The following is a 20470-nucleotide window of genomic DNA, read 5'->3' as shown; positions in this document are numbered from 1 at the left end:
CATTTTAGAAATAATAGTAATAAAGTTTCTGATGACATGCCAGATAACTTTTCTCTTCCTGCTCCTGAACAAAAGACACTCCCTTCACATTTGGGACCAGGAGACAGGTCTTGGAACTGCAGCAAGCCCTTATATTTTCCTTGCAGAACTGACCACTGCAGTTCCATTCTTTCCCCTCGGTAGGCCTCAAAAGCCAAGAAGGAAACATGGTGCAAGGCCTCTTCCAAGGGGGCTCACCAACACCCCCTGCAGGAAACCTTGCAGGGCTGGCATGAGTGGAGGGACACCGTGCCGCATCACACAACTGGGGAAGCCGGATCGTGGTTTGGGGTCTCTTGGCAACAGTTTAAGGTCTTTCCCCTATAAACTTTAAGGTCTTTGAGGTCGCGCCGATGTTCAAGCTTCTTAGGCACCACAAAGGCTTTTCTAAAGGTCTCCCTGCCCTGTCCTCCCAGTTCCTTGCCCTTTCCCTTAAATCATTTGTGCTCTCCCAGTTCTTGAGCCTTGCCTGCTTTGGCCTTTTGTTGTTCCCCTAAAGGAGGATTGAGCCAAGCAAAAGGGGCTGGAGTTGAACAGTTTGACCCTTGCTGGACAGTTTGGGTGCTGGGATCTCTCTGTCCTTCTGTGCCTCTCTCCTGTCCCTCTATCTCCCCCCCCCCCGACTCCTCCTTGCTTCTTCTCCTCCTCCCTCTTTGCATAGCCGTTCAGCCTCGTTTCACCAGGCCGCACTTTAGGGACCACACAAGTGCCTCTTCAATTCAGACAAAGTTAAAAGACAGCCACAAACTCCAGCCGCGTCTATTTGTCTTCGGTCACGTTTGGCTACAGACTGAGGACGAACTGAAATAAGACATTCTCAGTGTCCCCCTCACCCACCCCTCCTTTTCCATGTCCTCTCTCCAGACCTGGACAAAATGGTGTGCAAATAAAATGAAGACCAGGCTAGCCTACGTGAGAGAGCAAAAGTAACCATCGTTAGAACAATTCAACCTTTGAGATTTCATCAGGCTGGGGGGGGGGGTTGGGGTTAACCCAGCCTTGGCCAGCCTATGTGGGACCAACCCTGGGAGACCAGGGTTTGAATCCCTACTCGACCATGAAGCTCACTGGGTGACATGGGGTCAGCCACCGCCTCTCAACCTAACCTACCTCACAGGGTTGTTGTGGGGATTCAATGAGGAGATGAGAAACGTACTATATATGCCACCTTGAGCTCATTGGAGGAAAGATGGGATATAAACGAAACAAACAAATAAAGCCTGCTGTCCTCCAGATGTATTGGACAACATCTGTCAACCCTAGATGTAGAATGAAACATCTGGGGACACCAGCTTGGTGAGGGCTGGGTTAACTTGGTGCTGGTTTCTTGCCCTGGTGCAGGGCAAGAATTGTATCAACTTCCTATCACACAACTTCCCAAATATGATGCTCACACAGCTAGAGAAATGTGCCAAAAAATGAGGTGGCACAGTGCAATCTTATAAGTATGTAAGGGACAAGTCCACAAGTAAGTCCACCATTTGTTTAAGATTTATACTATATTTTAAAAAGCCAATATGATTACAAACACAGCTGAATCCAATGAAACAGCAATACAAAACAGGAATTTGGGGGTTCAAGCACAAACTTAATTCAAAGCAGACATGGTTAGGATTGCACTGTGGCCCCATTTGCACAATACATTTGCACTATACATTTTAAAGCAGTATCATAGCACATTAAACCATCATGACTTCCACCCAATATTTATGGAAGCTGTCATTTGTTATGACAGTTGTGTGTTGATAGGAGACCCCGATTCCCCTCAGAAAGGTACAATTCCGAATGCACCAAAATCCAACTATTCTGGACAACAGCCATAAAAGAAATATGCAAAATAGCTAAGCAAGTATTAGAAATCACCCCAGAACTGGCCCTACTTAAACATCTTCCAAGACAATAATGCCCACTCACATCACAAAGAACTCATAACCCACTTACTCTCAGCAGCCAGAAACATCATAACCAGACACTGGAGAGACCTGCCGGGAGTAAGCATGGACCAATGGCACCAAATAGTATGGGGAACAACCTTACTAGAAAAATTAACCAATAAACTGAAACTGACACGGGGACAAATAGAAGAAGACACTTTAGCTCCCCTTTATCACATACACAGCCCAACAAGACGACAACAAGAATCCACCAACAGCAATATGGCTAACCTGATCCAAAACACCCACCCACCCCACTCACACATAAAAACAAAGTCCACCACAGCCAATCACAACCGACCAACCACACCCCAAGCCAACCCCAACCTCTCTTACCACCAAAGGAACACAAACAAATAGCAAAGAGAACCTGCACAAGCGATGCTGACACAAAACCCACACATACATTAAATAAAATAGAAAGATCGCCACCCCACCCCCATTCTCCCCTCCACCTCTTTCCCCCATTTCTTCCTAATGTAACACTAACTAATGTCTCAACAAATGAAACTGATCTGTAGAAAATGTAACTTGAAAAAAGAGACATTGCACATACTTTTGTAAACCAAGAAATCTTTAATAAAATACATTTTTAAAAGAGGTGCAATTCCCAGGGTTACCCGAGGAGATGATTGTTAAAACATCGGAAATTTTAGCTGAGGGTGCACAATAGGAGTCTCTCAACAACTCTCAGCTCCCTAAACAATATACACTTCCCAGAATGCATTGGGGGAAGCCATGACTATTTAAAAAGGTATCCTAGTTCTTTAAATGCACTCAGACTCACTGAAATCAGTGTACTAACTTGTTTCACTTGGTCTACTGTCTACTCTAAATGTAACTTAGTTGGGTTACCACCGGTAAATTCCATTTAACTGTGAGATTTATCTCTGAATACTCATGTTCGGAAGGCTTACAATCCAGATCTTTCATCCAGCTAAGTCAACAGGTTTGCTGCAACTAGCTCACTGTGGGATTTTGCATTTCTTTATTACAGGAATACTCAAGGCGTTGGCCTCCAGATGTTGGACTAAAACTCCCATCTTATCATTGGCCATGCTGGCTGAGACTGATGGGACTTGTAGTTCAACATCTGGAGGCAGGCACCACCTTGGGTAACCCTGGTGTACTGTGATGCGTTTTAATTACTGTATACTAATTTAGATTTTAAAGGCATCTCATTTTCTAATCTGCCTGACAAGGTCGTGAATTGATACGAATGCTGTGCAAAGAGACATTTGTTCCAGTGTCATGTCAAAAGCATTGTCCAAAAGGGACATGAGGGAGCACTGTCGTGTTTTAAGCAGACATATTTGAGTTTGGTTTAGAGACACTGCCTTTGCACCTCATCTGAGCGGCCACTGAGGTCTAGATTGCACTCCTATAAAGAGCGGGGGTGGCTTAACCACAAGAGTGCAGTGGGAATAAAATAAGGCCTCTTTCTTTGTCATCTTTTTAAAAAAGTTTGCTGATGCCTGGCAGGACTGTGTCTGGTTTAATTAGAGAGAGTTCCAAACACAAATATGTTGAGCACGTGTGAAGCTTAGTCTCTGTATAGTTTGGCACCTCGTGAAAGTATGTCCGCCGTGGTGACTCCTCGGATGCACACCCCGATCCTTACACATGGCTTTACTGACCTGCCTGCCTGCACTGCGCTTGAGCTGTGCGCTCGCCGCGCATAGAGGCTGAGCAAACCACCCACATTCCATACTTCCGGCTCGCCGTCGCAGCCTCCCTTCGCAGCCGTGCGTCCCTCCTGCACTCCGCACGCTTTGCCAGACCCCGCGGCGCTGGACCGGAAAGGCCGAGCCCGTTGACCTTTGGGGCAGGTCTCCAGGGCCCACTGCGCCTGCTCAGGGTGCTTGGCCGAAGAGGGTGGTCTGGGGGGTGGGAGGGCCACTTGGGGTTCCCCCCCCCGTGCTCTAGGGGATGTCAATTCGTGGTGCTTCCCCTCCCCTTTTCCCCCCTCCCTGCCCCACCTTATGGACAGTTTTAAGAAGAAACTATTTATTTTGGGCGCGTCTAAAAAGTGTTATGCTTAATTAATTTGTAGCGCGCTGCAAAACAAATGTCTCAAAGCGACTTTGGATTTTCTTTTTTAAGCGTGCAATACAATATTAAACTACACCAACATTTATTTATTTAAAAATCGAAAAGTGCCTTGAGCGTGTTTTAAAAGTACCCAAAAGGATTGGGGGGGAGGGGATTATGTTGTGATCTCTTACGTGCTTGCAACTTCTCATAAATGTTGCATTTTGTCGATGTACTTGTCCCAAGCCAGCTTCAATCCGAATTGGGGGAAAGGGATCTAACTGCGTTTGAAGCCAAGTAAAAGCGATCTCATTAATTGGATCCATTTCTTTTTTTATGCCATGTTTAAAAATAATAATTTAAAAAGTGCACAGGCCAGTCCGAAGGATGTTTACTCCGAAGGAAGCGTGTTTGCAGTTTTGGGCATAGGGCTTTTAAATACTTTTGTTTTGTTTTGTAATGATGACCAGCATATCCAACTCCCCCAGATCCTTAATTTTGTTTGTTTATAGTTCATTGAATAATGCATATTTATGTAGGCCTATAGTTTTGATTTTACTTTAAGCGCTTGTTGAGTGTGGTTGGATCTGTTTAGAAGTTGCGATGAATACTAAATAATTAAAATATTAGCGTTTGGGGAACCCCATAGTGTACCTGCACTACAACCTCCCAAGGTGTGTCGAGGAAGAGAATAAGGCATGTCTTTGGGTGGACCACCCGTGGGATGTCTCAAATGACTTGCGGGTCATATTTGTTCTGTTAATGAAAAGGAGGAATACCTTTCACCCATGATCAGATGTTGGAGGGTATCTAACAACTCGCATTCCTCGACGGAATGATTTATGTCTGTTTCCTTGAATCTAGGTATCCGCAGTCTCTTTATTGGTGACGGGTTGTTGTTGTTGTTTTAAAAAAAGACAATGTTTAAGATTGGGAAAACGTGTGTGTGTGTGTGTGTGTGTGTGTGTGTGTGTGTGTGTGTGTGTAAATCTTAAACTGGAAAATAAGAGTGATAACGAGCCTTGCAATGCAACGCAATCACTCCTAGGCTACAATCCTAGGCTACAATCCTAGTGGGGATAAGCCCTGTTGAACTTCTGGGTAAACAACTGTTGTTGTTGTTGTCGTCGTCGTCGTCCCACCCTTCTTCCAAGGAGTTTGCGGTGGCATATACGCTTTTCCGCCCTCCATTTTTACCCTCCCAGCAGCCCTGTGAGGTAGGCTAGCCTGAGAGGCAGTGACTGACCAAGGGTCACCCAGTAAGCTGACGACCACGTGAGGATTTGAACCCTGAGCTCCCAGATCCAACCCTCTAACCCCACAGGAATGGGGGCCCGCTGTTCATAACCCATCGCATTCACAACCCATTGCCTTTGAGACTCTTGTTCCGCAGAGGGCCGATGCTCCTTCCTGCCTTCCTCCTTCCCAGTCCGGCGCTGGCTGCTGCCTCGTGGAGGCGGCGGCGTCCTTCCGTGCGGCCTACCAGGCAAAGGGGGACAAATGGGACAAAAGTTCGGACCAAAATTACAGAGGAGGAAGACGCTTTGGACAGCTCCTTCCTTCGAAGGCCAGGAAGGTCCCTGCGGAACCGCAGAGTCTCGCCACGGAGTCCGTTTGGCCCGACGGCGCGCACAGCACTGCCTGGAGGGAGGTGGAGAGATCAAGATGCCGCTGCTCATTTGCCACTGCTCGCTCCTCCGCCGCCGGTGAGGAACCATCCACTGGCTGAGGCAGACCCGCGCCGTCGGGCTCTGAATATTGGGGGGGGGGGCGAAGACGCCTTGAGCGGAACTTCCGCACTCCCCGGCGCCTCTTCTTGGGCAGGATTTCTTTGCGCGCGGCAGGTGGAGAGGCGGCAAAGGCAGCTTTCTCCAGCTCCCGGGATGCCTCGACGGCGGAAGCTCCGTCGGTCGTGGAGTCGGTCGTGGATGATAAGAACTCATCGAAGTTTCGGAATAATTTCTGGAATTTCTCAGACACTAAGCACGATTAGATATATCCCTGCCCGTGGGTTTAGCGCAAACGACAACCGTTTAAAACGGGGGGAAGGAACACAAAAAAGTGTGTGACTGTCGTGCATCTTTTAAAGGTGCAGGAATCTCCCTGGAAATACTGTGGCACGTAAGAACTTAGTTCTTATTATACCAGCATCCATCCTTGGAGGAGATGGCGAAGCAGAGTTTCTAAACTACAGTACTATTCATAGGGCTCCGTTGAGTAGGCAGGACTAGCCCCTCCGCTCACTTGTTGGGAATATGAGAAAGGAGCTTCCCGTTGGGAAAATGTGCTTTGCTTGTTAGGCAAAAGAAATTCACCACCGCATGGGCATTGGAAGTTAAAGCATGGGACGCAAACACACAGGCGCACACGGCCCAGTTTGTAGCTTTGGCTTCCTATAATCCCTACCCCGCCACACATACAAATATTTAGAGAGGCACTTAAAGTGATTTTGAGTCTTCTTTCCACCTGCAAAATACAAAAAGAAAGTTTTCAATGTTCTTCTATGCAGTTTTAAAACAGATTGATGGGCCATGTGGGCTTTGCGGGCACATTTCAAACTTCCTGCATTTTTGTGCCACCTATGAACAGAGTTTCATTTCTCTTTAGTCCTCCATTCTTTCTTTCCTTCTTTTTCCTCACGGAGTTCTACACATTTAGAAATTACTTTTTCATGTCGTAACTTTTCTCGTTGAAGAGAAGTGGGGACGGGTGGGCACTGGGGAAAGACTTGCCCGTTTCACCTTCAATTCCCTCTTTCTTTGCTTTCAGGTGAAACTGAAAAGGTGTGGAGAAAATCTTGTAAGTTTCACTTACGCTACCCCTGCAGTTCCCCCTGTTACCATTTTCTTATAGTTGCTCGCAGGAGGATATCAGAAGTGTCTGGTTTTCTTTTCAGTGTACAGTAAGTGCACCAGCTTTGGTGGCACAGTAATGCTTTAATTTTTGTTAATGAAGAAACTGATATGGTATCAGTGGCGCTGGAAAGATAAAGGAAGTGGCTTGTGGTCGAAAGATACCTGAAGTAACAGAAGAGCAGTATGGACCAGCATCTCAGGATGCAGGGTGGGCCAGTAAGGAGATGGAAAGTGGTCTGTTTCTCCATGAACTGGAGATGGCACTGTGACATTTAAAGAGAAAAATCTTAATTTGTGGACATGATGCACACTAGGTGGGAACATTTTGCCCCCTGAAAATGGGAAGGTGATTTAGCAATCCCCTCCTTTTTCACCGGCAACCTCAGTTAAGTGCCCTGCTTTCCATTGCAATGTCTGGATGGACTTGGCCAATCTTAACATTTACTGTCCAACCCTGAGCACCAATTTCTTGTCTACCTCAACCGTCTCAACCAATGGTCTCCAAGTTCTTCACCTTTGGTCACACCTCAGTTGACATTTTAAAAAGAAGGAGATGGGTGTGAGCATAACTTGCCTGAAACAGAGTTGTGTATTTCATCACAGCTTCCCCCAATAATTCAAGAAACTTCTCTAACCTTTCTCAGCTTGGACCTACGTTCAGTCTCATTCTCCAATGGGACCACTTTTAGTATTTTTACACTCCCCCCCCCCCAATTTGTTTTTTCCTACTTCCTCTCCTTGATTTTTTTATCCTGCACTCTCATCCACTTTCTTCCTCTTCTTTAAAATGATGATGATGATGATAGAAAATGATGGGTGCTGCTGCCAGTGGTCATACCAGAAAAATGAGGGGCACAGAAGGACAAATTTTATTTAGACATGAGCTAGTTGTGTCCCACATGTTATGATCTTGCAAATAAAAATAATAGTATGCATTAAGGACAGGAGTCCAGCAATTGGGGGGGGGCAATTGGGGAGGGCTGTTTCCTTGTGTTTGGGTGTGTGTGTTGTGGGAGGGCGATTTCCTGATCAGCGATTTCTTGCTGATGTGCTTGAAGTGTGCCCTAGGCTAAGTCTGGCTCTCAAAACACCCACCAGCTGAAGAAAAGTGGACTACCTCCAGGTAGGCAGTCAACCGAAGACCACATAAGCCCAGCCACATGTCGTTATGTGAAATGTGACTTTTTGGGTGATGTGGAAAGGGGAAAAGCTATTTACGAGTGTTTCGGTGGAAACCAATTAATAAAGAGCTTTTAAAGAGCACATTAACATTTAGAACCCTGGAACGAGATCAACACTCCCCTTCAGGTCTTTGTAAAAGTTTTAACAGCGGCACGGTACTTTTGCCTGCTCCCTATGGATTTGGATGGCTTTCGCTTTCGAGCAAGGAAGCCAGCTTGTAAACGCAACCTTAGCTTCTAATTTCCAGTTGATGACTTAATCGTGGACTGCATGTGAAAAGTGCCGATTTTTCAAGTAACCACCAGCACGGGGGGGAGAGACTTATCCTTGCTCCCACCCTTACCTGAGCCTCCAACTACCCCCCCCCCAACAGATGGAAAAGGGGGGCTTTGAAAGGCAAACCCGGAAAGGGTGTTGATGGGGCGAAATCCTGATTTCAGAAATGCAACTCCTCCTCAATTCTACCTGCCCTGCTTTTGGTTCAGAACATCCGAGCAAGCCTGCTCGGGATGGCGCAAGACACCTCCCGCACCCCGTCTCTGATGCTGAGGTGGGCAGAGCGGCGCCTCTTGCGAGCCGCCCCTTCGGGGTATGAGGAGTCAGCAAAGGGGAGGCTGAAGCCTTTGCAGGACGCCCTTCCTCTGACTCCCCCGCCCCCCCGGCCTAATGAGCTGCTGAAAGGGAGCAGGTTCCAGCGCGCGTGGCTAGTGGGACTCTGCGATTGGCCAGCTGCGCCTCGCGACCCCCATTCATTAATAAATTAGCGGCACGCTCCAGCCGAGCGCAAGGCACCAATCGCACCCCAGAGCCGTCGGGGCTGCGCCACACACTTGCGAGGGATCAGATGAAAGCGAGAGGGAAGGAGGGGAGGGGTCGGGTGGGTAGCAAGGGGGCTTGACGCGGAGGGAGGGGAAGAGAAGCAACCTCTTCACCCACCCCCAAAAGAGAGAGGGGGGGAAAGAAAAAAAAAAGAGATGAGTGATGATAATGAAATGAAAAGAAAGACTCGACCTGGGGAGGGAGGAGGGGGGAAGGAAGAGCCGTGGAGGCCCTGGGGGTAGATTTGATTGTTGTCCGGGGGGTATATAAGGGGTTTTAAGGAGAGTCGTGTGCCAGACGCACAGCCACGGAAACACAAGCAGCTTCGCTTTAACTGGAGGCGAGGGGCGCGTGCCAGCAGCTCGCCCCGTCGGGCTTGCCTTGTCTCTTGTGCACGCACACGCGATCAGCAACACCAAACTCTCTCTCCCCCACCCCTTCCTTCCGTCACCCCGGCAAAGGGGTCTGGAGCCACCCCAGCGCCCGGCAACAGTGGGACCCTCTCCAGCAAGCAGGGAGGGGAGCGGCGCGGGGCCAAGCCCGGGCTGCAGCTTTTGCACCGAGGGGGCGGTGCGGAGAAAAAGGAGAGCGCGAGAGACGAGCGACCCGACGCATTCCCTGGCAAAAACAAAAACAAACCCCAAACAAACTCTACGCAGCGCGCAGCAAAATCCGACCGCCTCTGGAAGGAGAGCCAAGTAAGTCTCCGATTCTCTGGCTGCGCGCTTGGAAGCTGGGATGCGTTTTGTTGGGGTTGTGAATTGACTTGGGTTTTTGTTTTTTGTTTTTTGAGTTGTCGGCGAAAGTCCAGCTAAATTGGCCAAGCGCAATCGCAGGGGCCGCCCCGCCTTCCACACATTAGCACTTAGATGGGAAGGCAGCGGGGGTCATTTCCTTCTTCCAATAAAGTCTGTCTGGGTTTCGCTTTCCTTAATCCACTGTTGGCACTTTGACACCCAAACGCGGGGAACAAATCAGAGGGGTCGTTTAAAGCCCCTTAAGTGCTCTACAGAAGTTCACGGGGATTTGCTAGAAAGAGGGGTACAAGCCATATCTGTTCATAAGGAATGGGCGGTGAGTCCCATCTCTCCATCTCTGTCTGCCTAGTTTGTTTCGGATGTCCCCTGGGAGGGCAGATCCTGCTGGGATAGCTCAGTTGCTAGAGCATGAGATCCTAAATCCTACAATCGAGCGTTGGAGCCCCACGTTGGGCAAAAGACTGAGCATGGCAGGGGGTTGGACTCTATGATCCCTATGGACTTGAAAGGCCCCGTTTCTAGGCAAGAGCAGGAAGTAAAGGGTTAAGTAGTGTGAGGCGCCGTCAACTTTTCCGGCTTGTCAAGCGCCCAGCACGTGGAGTTGGAGAGACAAACTGGCAAGCGAGCGCCTCCGCGCGCCTCTTCTCCATCTCCAAGGAGATGGACGGGGCGGACGCGGCAGAGCTGTTTTATTTTAGTATTAATTGTTATTATTACAGGATGAAATTTGTATACCGCCTTCATCCGCAGAGCTCAGGACTGTTCACAACACAATCCATCTCTGCTATATAGGGTGAGCGGGCGGGCCAGGCAGCCTTGCCAGGGTCGTCAGGTTCATTTCGCTGATCTGACCGCTTATCTTCTTGCCTCTTCTTCCTTTCAGGATGTTTGTGAAGCCGGAGAACCTGGAACTGAAGGAGGAGGAAGCGCTGCTGCTTGGAGCCCGCTCGCCGCCCGCCTCCTCCTCTTCTTCCTCTTCCTCCTCCTCCTCTCTGACGCAGTTCTCGTCCGGCTCCGAAGGGGAGGACGAGGAGGAGGAAGAGGCGTCCCAGCCCCTCTCGCCCTCGGGGCCGGCGGAGGGCGTCCCCGGAGCGGCTTCCGAGCTGGCTCACCTGCGCCACCTGGGCCTGAGACGCCACGACTGCAAGCGGCGCTCGGCGGGCCGGGCCCGGAGCGGCTCGCGGGCAACCAAGACGGTGGAGACCGTGCAGCGATTGAAGAAGAGCCGGCGCCTGAAGGCCAACAACCGCGAGCGCAACCGCATGCACAACTTGAACTCGGCACTGGACGCCTTGCGTGAGGTGCTGCCCACGTTCCCCGAGGACGCCAAGCTCACCAAGATCGAAACGCTTCGCTTCGCGCACAACTATATCTGGGCGCTCAGCGAGACGCTCCGCCTAGCCGACCACGGCGTCGGTGGCGTCGGTGGGGCGGCCGTGGCGGCGGCAGCGGCCGCCTTTTCGGAGGCGATGCTGGGCAGCGCCGACAGCAGCCCTTCGCCAGCCTCGTCCTGGAGCTGCACCACCAGCCCGGCCCCGTCGGCTGCCTCCTCTTCTTCGACGTACAGGTGCACTCTGTCCCCCTGCAGCCCTGGGGGCAGCTCCGCCTCGGAGCTGGACTACTGGCAGCCGGACAAGCAGCGCTACGCGCTGTCCAGGGACCTCATCTGACGCCCCAAGGTTATTCTCGCTCTCGCCCGGCCTCCTGGTCAATGCTTGTCACTGAACTGTCGCCGTCGAGCGCGGCGCGCAGGGGCCCGCTCACCAAACAAGGACCGAGGGACTTGGGCGCGATCCCGGGGAGAGTTTAGCCCCTCGGGGCCGGCCCAGCCGCCGGGTCTCACCCCCTCGGGCTTTCCGGAGAGACGTGAATGTCTTGGGTCTGTCCTCTCCTCCCTTTCGCCATGCCAGCTCCGCGTTGACGGTGCTTGGCGCGGCATCTGCCCGTTTCCCATCGCCCGCCTGGAGGCTGTGGGAATTTCACCTGTCAAACCAAACTTTCTCTTTCTGATGTGCACTTTCCCACATTGGCCAGGCACAATGTCTTTTGTCCTTCGCCTTCTTTCTCTGACACACTCACGCGCTCCCTCTCTCAGACGCACACATTTCTCCTTCCTCGACGCCCCCTTCCCCATTTTGTCTCTCCGATGATTTATCGGAAATGGCTGGATGAAAAAAGGAGAAAAAGAAAGTTTTGGGCTCTGTTTTTGTTTGTTTGTTTGTTTGTAGATCGGGTGAGAAGTCATGGTATAATTTGTAGGTTTTTGTCACGGCTGAATGCGAGCGTGGAAATTTAGGCGGAACTCTTTATTATAAGGGTTTGTGGGGGGGTATAGAGGTGGGGGTCGGAGTGGGGTGGGCGCTGAATCAGGAGGGGAGACTGGCTCATGTATTATTTATCTTCTCGACCCTTTAGGGGGAGAGGAACTCCTCCGTCCTTTCACCAGTTTACAAAAAAATCTCAGCAGACTGTGAAAATCCCAGCAGACATGGAGCATTACTCGCAATCAGCCACCCACGTGTTTGTTTCTATTTATTACAAAGGAAAAGATTTCATGGGGGAGGGGGAAAAAGATGTATTTCCCCCCTGTATATTTCAGAGTTTATTCTAGTATGTATTTACATTTCTCAGAGCAAGGACATGGTTCTTGAAAGGAAACAGATATATAAATAAAGTATATAATTTTCAGAAGACGTGATTGGTGGTGATCCATGACTTTATTTCTTGCAGTTGCATTTTAATTTCTCAGTTACTGGTTACCCTAAGTAGATATCCACCTAAGCCTGCCTAAACGACTAAACAACATGAACCGGAAAGTAATTCCTACCTATCAGAAGGGGATTTGGCAAGAATTGGGTCAGGCTGTATTAATACTATTTATTTGCTTGGCTAAAGGAGACAAAGCAAGATGTGTGTTCCTTTAAAAATCTAGCAGCACAACTTTCTCTGATGCACCTCAGGGGATCTGGTTCGCACCACAAACAGCATAGATAAGGAAGTGTGTGTGCGCACATACAACAAACACACATGCACAAACAAACACACACCGAGTGAACATAAGAGCCACTCTTTGAAAAATCACACAGCCAGACTCACAAACCAGTTCAGCTGGATAACCTGGATTTCAGCTGACTTACCTCCATGAGAAAGATGAACTATTGAGAAATATACCAATTCTACACCAGTGGAAGTCAATGTAATGATTATTCACTGCAGTGGGATTAAAATGGTTTACATCCAAGTGGTTGCAGCTTTTCGACGTTACTGATCAAGAAGCTGCTCCTAATGGGCCTTAACTCCAGAGTTAGAGCACTGTAACCGAGATATATGTTTATTTGTTTTAGTAATAATATTCATAGCCTGCCCTTCTTCTTGACCAGCAGAAAGCTCCCCCAGGCCTGCTGGCCTAATTAGATCCTGTCCTGTCCAGATTCCAGGGCTGTCCTACAGTATATACTAGCTGTATATCGAAGATGCTGCTATAAATCGGGGGCTTGTGCTTCTCTGTATACGGAGATTAGGCCTGTGAACAATGTGCAGGTGGGCTTTTTCTAGCCGCTACTGCACCATGAATAGCTGTGTCTGTGTGGATCTCCCTCTCCCTCATCATCATAATCACATCCATGGATGACTCTGTGTAGAAGCACTCCTCCCCCATCACTTTTCACTTAGTCTCTATGCTTGTGTGTGTGTACACTGTATAACAGGATGAGTTACAACACACCAAGGACCCAGTGGCAGGCACCTGGGGGTAAGTCCCATTAGAACCAACCGAATTATTAGGCTGCAGTGTCAGCAGGCAATTGTATGTCACAAGGCAATAGCTTCAGCCCCATTACCAATGCATTTGCAGTTCTAGGAAGTAACGCCTAATTGATGCCTACTCATAGTTCCATTCTAGATGTACCCATCAGAAGTCGCATTTAATTCAGTGGGACTTTAGGGTATGTACAGAGCTGCAGCATTGTTTGTTCATTTATGTTTCACATTTATACCCTACTTTTCTTTCAAGAAGCTGAAGGGGGTGTGGATGGTTCTCCCCCTTCGCATACCCTATCTTCACAACAACCCTGGAAGGTAGGCTAGGCTGGCAGTTGGTGATTATCCCAAGGTGAGCTTCATGGCTGACTGGGGATTTGAACCCAGGGCTCTCAGGTCCTAGTCCAGCACTTTAACCACTACATCACACTGCGCTATATTTGCAGACCAGCAAATGGCGCCCCAGTTCCGGGACAAGTCGAAACCCATCGATCCAAGGGTCCAAATTATTTTGGCATCTGAGGTGGAAAAACCCACAAACACCTCTCGCCCTGCCTGGTAGGAGGAAACACACCAACACTTAATTAAGTTGTTTCCCTTTCATGACAATCCAAATTCTCAGAGGGCTACCTCACTCCGCTTAACGGTAGGGCGTGTGTGTGTGTAGTGTATATATGTTTACACGACCTCAAATCATATTAACTTCGGGGAATTCTACGTTGAGGTCTTCAGAACGTCTGAAAAGGGCCCATCGCGTGTTGCCACCGGCTGGGAACAAAGGAGTGAGAGTGATGCGTTTCGTCGATTGGTCCCTACGTGTTAATCTGGTGCCAATCAGAAAGCAGCTCCAAGCCAGGCGAGAAGGAGAAACAGAGAGAAAGGCAGCGAGCTTGCTGCCTCCCTTCGTTCAGCTTTATCCCTTCTGAATGGGCTGAGTGACAATTGGCAGACGCGGATCCTGGGAGCCTTGTCTCCGCACGCGAGTCCTGCCGAGGGCGAACCGCCCCTCGCTTCAGGCAGCGAGCGCCGCAGACTGACAGAGCGGGATTGCAGCACACACCGTTTCTCTCTTTCTTTCTCTCTCTCTCTCTCCCCCCCCCCCCAATACCAACCCCAGACCAAACGACTAGACGGCAGAAGGGCAGAAACAGAACCACTGCTTCCAAGGGGGAGCCGGATCGGTGGGACAAAAGGAGACCGATCTGAATCCCAAGCTTCCCTTTAAAACCAAGTCCTCGCAGGGCGATCTCAGGTGTGGACGACCCTTGTCAATACAATCCTACATGTGTCTACTCCCTCTTTTCCTCTGTTATGAGAGCGTGCCTGGGGCAGCTATGGCATTGGAATTACAGATTGAGCTGAGTCCCTGAGGCGCCAAGTCTAGGTGAGGAGGAGAGGCCGAACAAGGTATTCTACTGCCAGAGGCAAAAGGTGACTCAGCACTTCTATTCCATGTACAAAGCAGACTAGAGTGGCAGATAAATCTTACTTCCACACTTAGGAGGGGACTGCAGCCTTTACAGCTTTAGAGGGCAGCAGGCTTGCTCAATGGGCACAAGGCTGTGTGGGACACAAGGCTCTGGCCTCCGGTACTTAACTGCCCTGCCCTTCAGCAGCATTAATTGGAGAGGGGTAGGTTTTGGTGGTGGATGATGAGGATTGCCAAACATGCACATGAATGAATGCAGCTAGTGTAATTTTTATTTTAATCAGTGAATTCATTTATCAAGAACCAATGGGACAGGCGAATTTTATTTTAAGTAGTAAATTAATTTATCAAGAATCAATGGGACAAGCGACTTATGACTTACTTATCTGCAAAAGTTTATCAATTTATTTATACCGCTCTCTTGCAAAACCTCAGGGCAGGGCACAAGACGTCAAAAACGTCTGAGAGCAGTAGGAAGCGAGCATTAAAATGACTGGCCACTCTAGGGACATTTTAGACTCTCAATGAGGCATATTATTTCAACTGATTTCAATGGGAACTGAGCACAAAGTGAAATAAGTGAAAAGATCCAACCTATTGTGCTGTTGTCGCTGAAAAGCCCGCTGTAGGAGTACTGGAGTAGTGGACAACAACTAAGTTGTGCTTGTTGCAGAATGTACATTATACAGATGGCTTTTTTTGCATCCTGCTGGAAGCTGCCCAGGGCCAGGGAGTGGCCAGGGAAACCCAGCCAGAAGGGTGAGGTATAAATGATAAAATTCTTGTTATTATTATGACTTATCCACACATTATACCACATACCTGTATAATCTGATATGTGGTTAACCTTTCTTTTACAAGAGGAGACAATAAAAAAGGGGAGTTTACCCCAAAGTAGTATGGTTCTCTGTATGGGGCTCCTACTTTCGATACAATGATGTTGCAGAAAGGTCCCATCTCATATGGTTTTCTCATTTCTGATTTTTTTCTTTTTCTCCTGTATGGACCACACGTCGGTCATTGCCACTACATCATCACAACCACCTCCCTTCACATTTCCCCTTTCCCCCCTCACATGCCTATTCTATACCGTACTAGGGTCTTCTGCTTTCTAAGTTCTGGGCATCAGCAACTGGAAATCATTAGTCAGCAGCCAATTATTGAATAGCCATATCAATTAAATAAAATGTGCAGCTCGTGAATCTAGAAATCTACTGGATTGGAACCCAAGAGTATAAAGTTCAACACAAGAAAGAAAGAAAGAAAGAAAGAGAAAGAAAGAGAAAGAAAGAAAGGTGGATGTGTGAAAAGAGAATTAGTGAAATTAGGTTAGTCCAGTTTTTTAAAAAAAACCTTTTTGAGCCTTGGGCTAGAAGTGATCGGATCTATTGTTTCCCACCCTAGCAGGGGGTTTATTGTGTGATAAATAATTCTCTCCTCACCCAACCCTTTTAAAAGTGCATATTTGCATAATCACTGCTTTGATGTGAGCAGCAATCTGAAGCTGAGACCCAGAATGGACAAAACAAGGGCCAATCTTTCACTACCCTGACAGCGTGTGGACCTGTGTGTCAGGACCAGCTTTACACACTGCCTTTAAAACAACCATGCTATCCCTTTTAATGATTAAACTCTGAGAACGCTAAGGGGAGGCGGGGAGGGATCTCTCTGTCTCTGTCTCTCTCCTAAGATGAGATATGATTGTCCTCTGTTTCACCTTCAAGTGGACACTGAAAAAGGGACTTTCAGCTGGTGTCTGACTCCGTATCTTGCAAAATGCAAAAATGGAATCATGAATTCAGGCAGCTATGAGTTAAAGGATTTGAGTAGAACCCTGTATTACACGTAAGCACATCTCAGCCCTATAACATTCATGGGATTTAAGCACTTTGAGCTATATTCTCATTTCTGTATTTTGTTTGGGAGGTGGAACATCCAAGACCGCTGTTGGTTGCATCCATTCATGCAAGGGGTCTTCCACTTGCTCAACAGAACCTGCCCTTCCTCTCCTCACTCCCTGTGTGTACCCCAAATCCATTTGGGGGGCATGCAGGGAGAGAAGAGGAAGGAGAAATGACACTGCACAAGCAGAAGTCCTTCCACAAATGGGAGATCACTGGATGCAACCTCATGCCTTCTTAGATGCCATCTGCTTGACTCCAGCATGTAGGTAGGTAGATAACAACAAACCATTATCAATGAATAAGCAGGAAGTTTCAAAGATTGGGTTTTCTTCAGACAAATCTGTGGTATGTTATTGCTCATTGAAGTGCAACTGTCCCCTTTCTTCATTATCCTCACTGATTTTGCAATATGTAAATATAATCAAATGACATTGTTTTATGTTAGATGATAAATTGGTTGGGATTCAGATGTTTATTTAATCAACAGCTCTTCTTCCTCATCTCTTCTCCCTTCTGTAGCACCTTAGAGTGTTCAAAGTACTTTATAAAGTGTTCTGAGTAGGAGACAAGGTTAGGCTGTATGCCCAAACCCTTTCTAATTCCTGGATCCAGCAACAAATGAAATGTAATGGAGGATTCAGTTTGTGGAATAGCCAGGCCAACTTCTTGGTGAGGTATGACCACCAAGTATGGATCATTAAGGTAACAAAGGAAGTGGTTTTGTGAGGTAAAATGGTTGCGCCCCTTCCCTCTACTGGCTTGTACCTGTACAGTAGTTAGAAGGACCAAAGCCAGAGTTGATGTGTGTATGAGCTAGAAGCTAGAAGCAGGCTGCAGGTAGAAGCCTGAGAGGGAGAGATGTGCTTGATTTCTGTTTGAATCGAAGGCTGTGGCTATGGGAGAGGCATGACATTTTGGGGTGTTAATGCTGTGAGCCCCTCCACCACAGGCTCAGGTTGTACAGATATGCACATAAACCTAAATATACAATGTCCCTTGTTCTGGGTAAGCGCCTAGAATCCCAGGACTCTCGCATCACTTGGAGTTTGGGATGGTGTGCAACAATACATTATTTCAGTAATTGCTGCAAGAAATCTGAAAAGGTTGAGTAAATAGTATTGATCTTCTGATTGAGAACCAGTGTGATAAAGGCTGGACTAGGACCTGGCAGACGAGACTTCAATTCTGCTCTAATCCATGAAGCTCAGTGGATCATCTTGGACCAGTCACCAACTCTTATTTTAATTTATTGCACAGGGTTATTGCGATGATAAAATGGGGAGAGAGATGTGGAAGATCAGCAGTCTAACACAACAAATGCATATTCTTGCTAGTTAGCATGAGAAGGGGCTAACACCACAGAGCTGTAGTGCTGATAGGCAGATACTCAGACCATAGAAATACAATTGGTAGAGAGGGATCTGTGTGATATTATTTCCCCTGCTCCCTGGGAGAGGGAGGAGCATATAGTACTTCCTGTTCCGCTGTCCTCTTTCTTTGGCCAGCAATGGTTGCAGACATGCCTCTGGTGTATGCCTGAAGCTGGTTATGCTGTAAATCAGGCATGGGCAAATTCGGCCCTCCAGATGTTTTGGGACTACATTTCCCATCATCCTTGACCACTGGTCCTGTTAGCTAGGGATCATGGGAGTTGTAGTCCCAAAACATCTGGAGGGCCGAATTTGCCTATGCCTGCTGTAAATATAAGTATTTTGCCTGCATAGTTTTTACTGCTGCCATTGCCATAAACCAATAAAATATTATAAGAAGGCAAGTTAGTTATATTTTTAAATTTGCTTCGCAAGTTGTTGCCTGATTCCTTCTTAAGTGGGGTAAGAAGGGGGAAGCCAGCCTACTTCATAGCTGGACTTACTCAGAACAGGGTTTTTGCAGCCTAATTCCTATGCTTTTAATTTTGCTGCCAATGATGGGATTTTGAAATTCTGCTCAGCCCACACATATGGGAGCCTGGAGGGATAAATTGCAATTAATATTTAATGTTTAATAATGGACTAACTAACTAAATATTACAGGTGAGATAAGTGAGGCACAAATGGTTCATCCAGATTGTTTGGAGGGGTGCTCTTGAGCAAGATGTCCTCTGTGGGTCTCTTCTCTGAGTGGGCCAGCCTCTTCCTTGTCACTGTCATCACTACTCATTTACTTGCTATCTTCTGGGACCAATCTGCACACCTGGTCCAGACGGTGTGGAAGGCAAATGGAGAATGCTGCTGCACCTTGCCAGCTTTATCCCTGCTTGCATGCTTGGAGAGGAAAAGTGAGCAGGCCATGTGAGCAGGTGGCTTTGGAGGTCAGCAACAACCCCCCCCCTTTTGCAGGCTGTGAATTTTGGCAGATGCCTAATGATGCCAGACCCTGATGACCCTCACCCTGGTGGAGGCTAAGAGATGGTGACTCACCTAAGGCCACCTAGTAAGTTTATGGCTGAAATAATATTTGAACACGGGGCTAGATTACACCAGAATGGCGGGGAATTGTCTGCTTTGTTACAGACTATAACAGCTGCAATACATCAGAACATTGAGCCAAATGGAGTTTTTAGTGGGGATTCTGTGTGCTTAGGCTTCTATTGGACTGTAAAATGAGATCTGTTTCATTATTTAAGTTAATGAGGGTAGCGAGGAAGGATTATATCCCACTCCCATGCCAGCCTTTGCTATTTTGTTTTCTTGTTTTCACAATACAATAAAATTATATCTAGCCAGGATTTATGTTGGGGGAGGGCAGGCTTTATGTTGGGGGGCAGAACCTCAGTTAGTTAAGTGTTTTTATTGTTTTACTTGATCTGGGGGGGGGGAAGGAGCTGCCCACTGCCCCCCTTGGCTACACCCATGCTGATGATCACTGAAATGTTGCCTGCACCATGCATGGACATGGATGTGTGAACCAGTCAATAATCAATCAGATTCTGTGCATCCCAGAATCTATATGTCTCTGTAGAGAACCCTCCCATTTATGAACATTGAAGAAAACTTTGACAGCCATGCAGCCATGCAAATAAACTTGGGCTTATATAGGTCTCATAATGCATTCATGCAGACTATATTTACCAGATAAAATGGCAAAGAGTCCTGCAGCATCTTAAAAAGTTTATTAGGGCAAAAGTTTTTGTGGGCCAGAGTCATTAGATGCAGGCTTCAGAGTTCTTTTTTTCTGGTTTGTATTCAGCGTTAATAGCATTAACACATAGCATAAATGGTCTCAAAGGTGCTTCTTAGTATCATGTGCGATAGGACATGTCTAGTTTTTACAGACTGGGAACGGTTGTTGGTGCCCCACAAGAATGTTGGCGTGGGGTTAGTTTCAGATGTGTGAGAGGGGATATAAATGGACAACTGTCAGTCCAAAATTACTGAGGGGAAATAGGGGCCGCTTGTTTCCATAGCAGCTCTTTGCCACAAAAGCTTAATTTCTCCTGACAAAGAGGTCATCTTCCTTGAAAACATCTTTATGGTCCCTTTGTGTATTATGCTTTTGGTATAAAAGCTTCTCCACACTGTCAAAGCTCAACTGGCAGTTCTATGTCTCTCAAGGGGGTTTATTGCCCTCCTTGGCATAAGAATAGCATTGAGAAGCCAAACCTAGTGCCAGCTCGACAAAGGCCGAACCCCAAGGGGCTGTGTGTGCTTTCTTTCAAGTAAGGCATACATCTCAGAGCATATCGCCATAATTAAAAAGAGTGTTCCTGATCTACAACCATAATTTGGCTGTGTAATCTTAAACAAAGGTATTTTCCCCA

General features: G+C 47.7%; 1 protein-coding gene across 1 annotated transcript; it reads left to right on the top strand.

Annotated features, from left to right (window-relative positions):
• The first annotated feature begins 10388 nt into the window (after window positions 1-10388).
• Window positions 10389-11288, top strand: NEUROG2 (neurogenin 2). The gene has a single exon (XM_035113353.2). The coding sequence runs from the start codon at window positions 10503-10505 to the stop codon at window positions 11286-11288; it is 786 nt and encodes a 261-aa protein (XP_034969244.2). The 5' UTR covers window positions 10389-10502.
• The last annotated feature ends 9182 nt before the right edge of the window (window positions 11289-20470 follow it).

This window comes from Zootoca vivipara, chromosome 9, assembly GCF_963506605.1.
Source record: "Zootoca vivipara chromosome 9, rZooViv1.1, whole genome shotgun sequence".
Lineage (NCBI taxonomy): Eukaryota > Metazoa > Chordata > Lepidosauria > Squamata > Lacertidae > Zootoca > Zootoca vivipara.
The sequence above is the reverse complement of the archived record's forward strand: the minus strand, read 5'-3'. Positions and strand labels throughout refer to the sequence as shown.

What these genes read in the sequence shown, in the direction of transcription:
- NEUROG2 (XM_035113353.2), top strand. Translation starts at nt 10,503, where the DNA reads ATGTTTGTGAAGCCGGAGAACCTGGAACTGAAGGAGGAGGAAGCGCTG.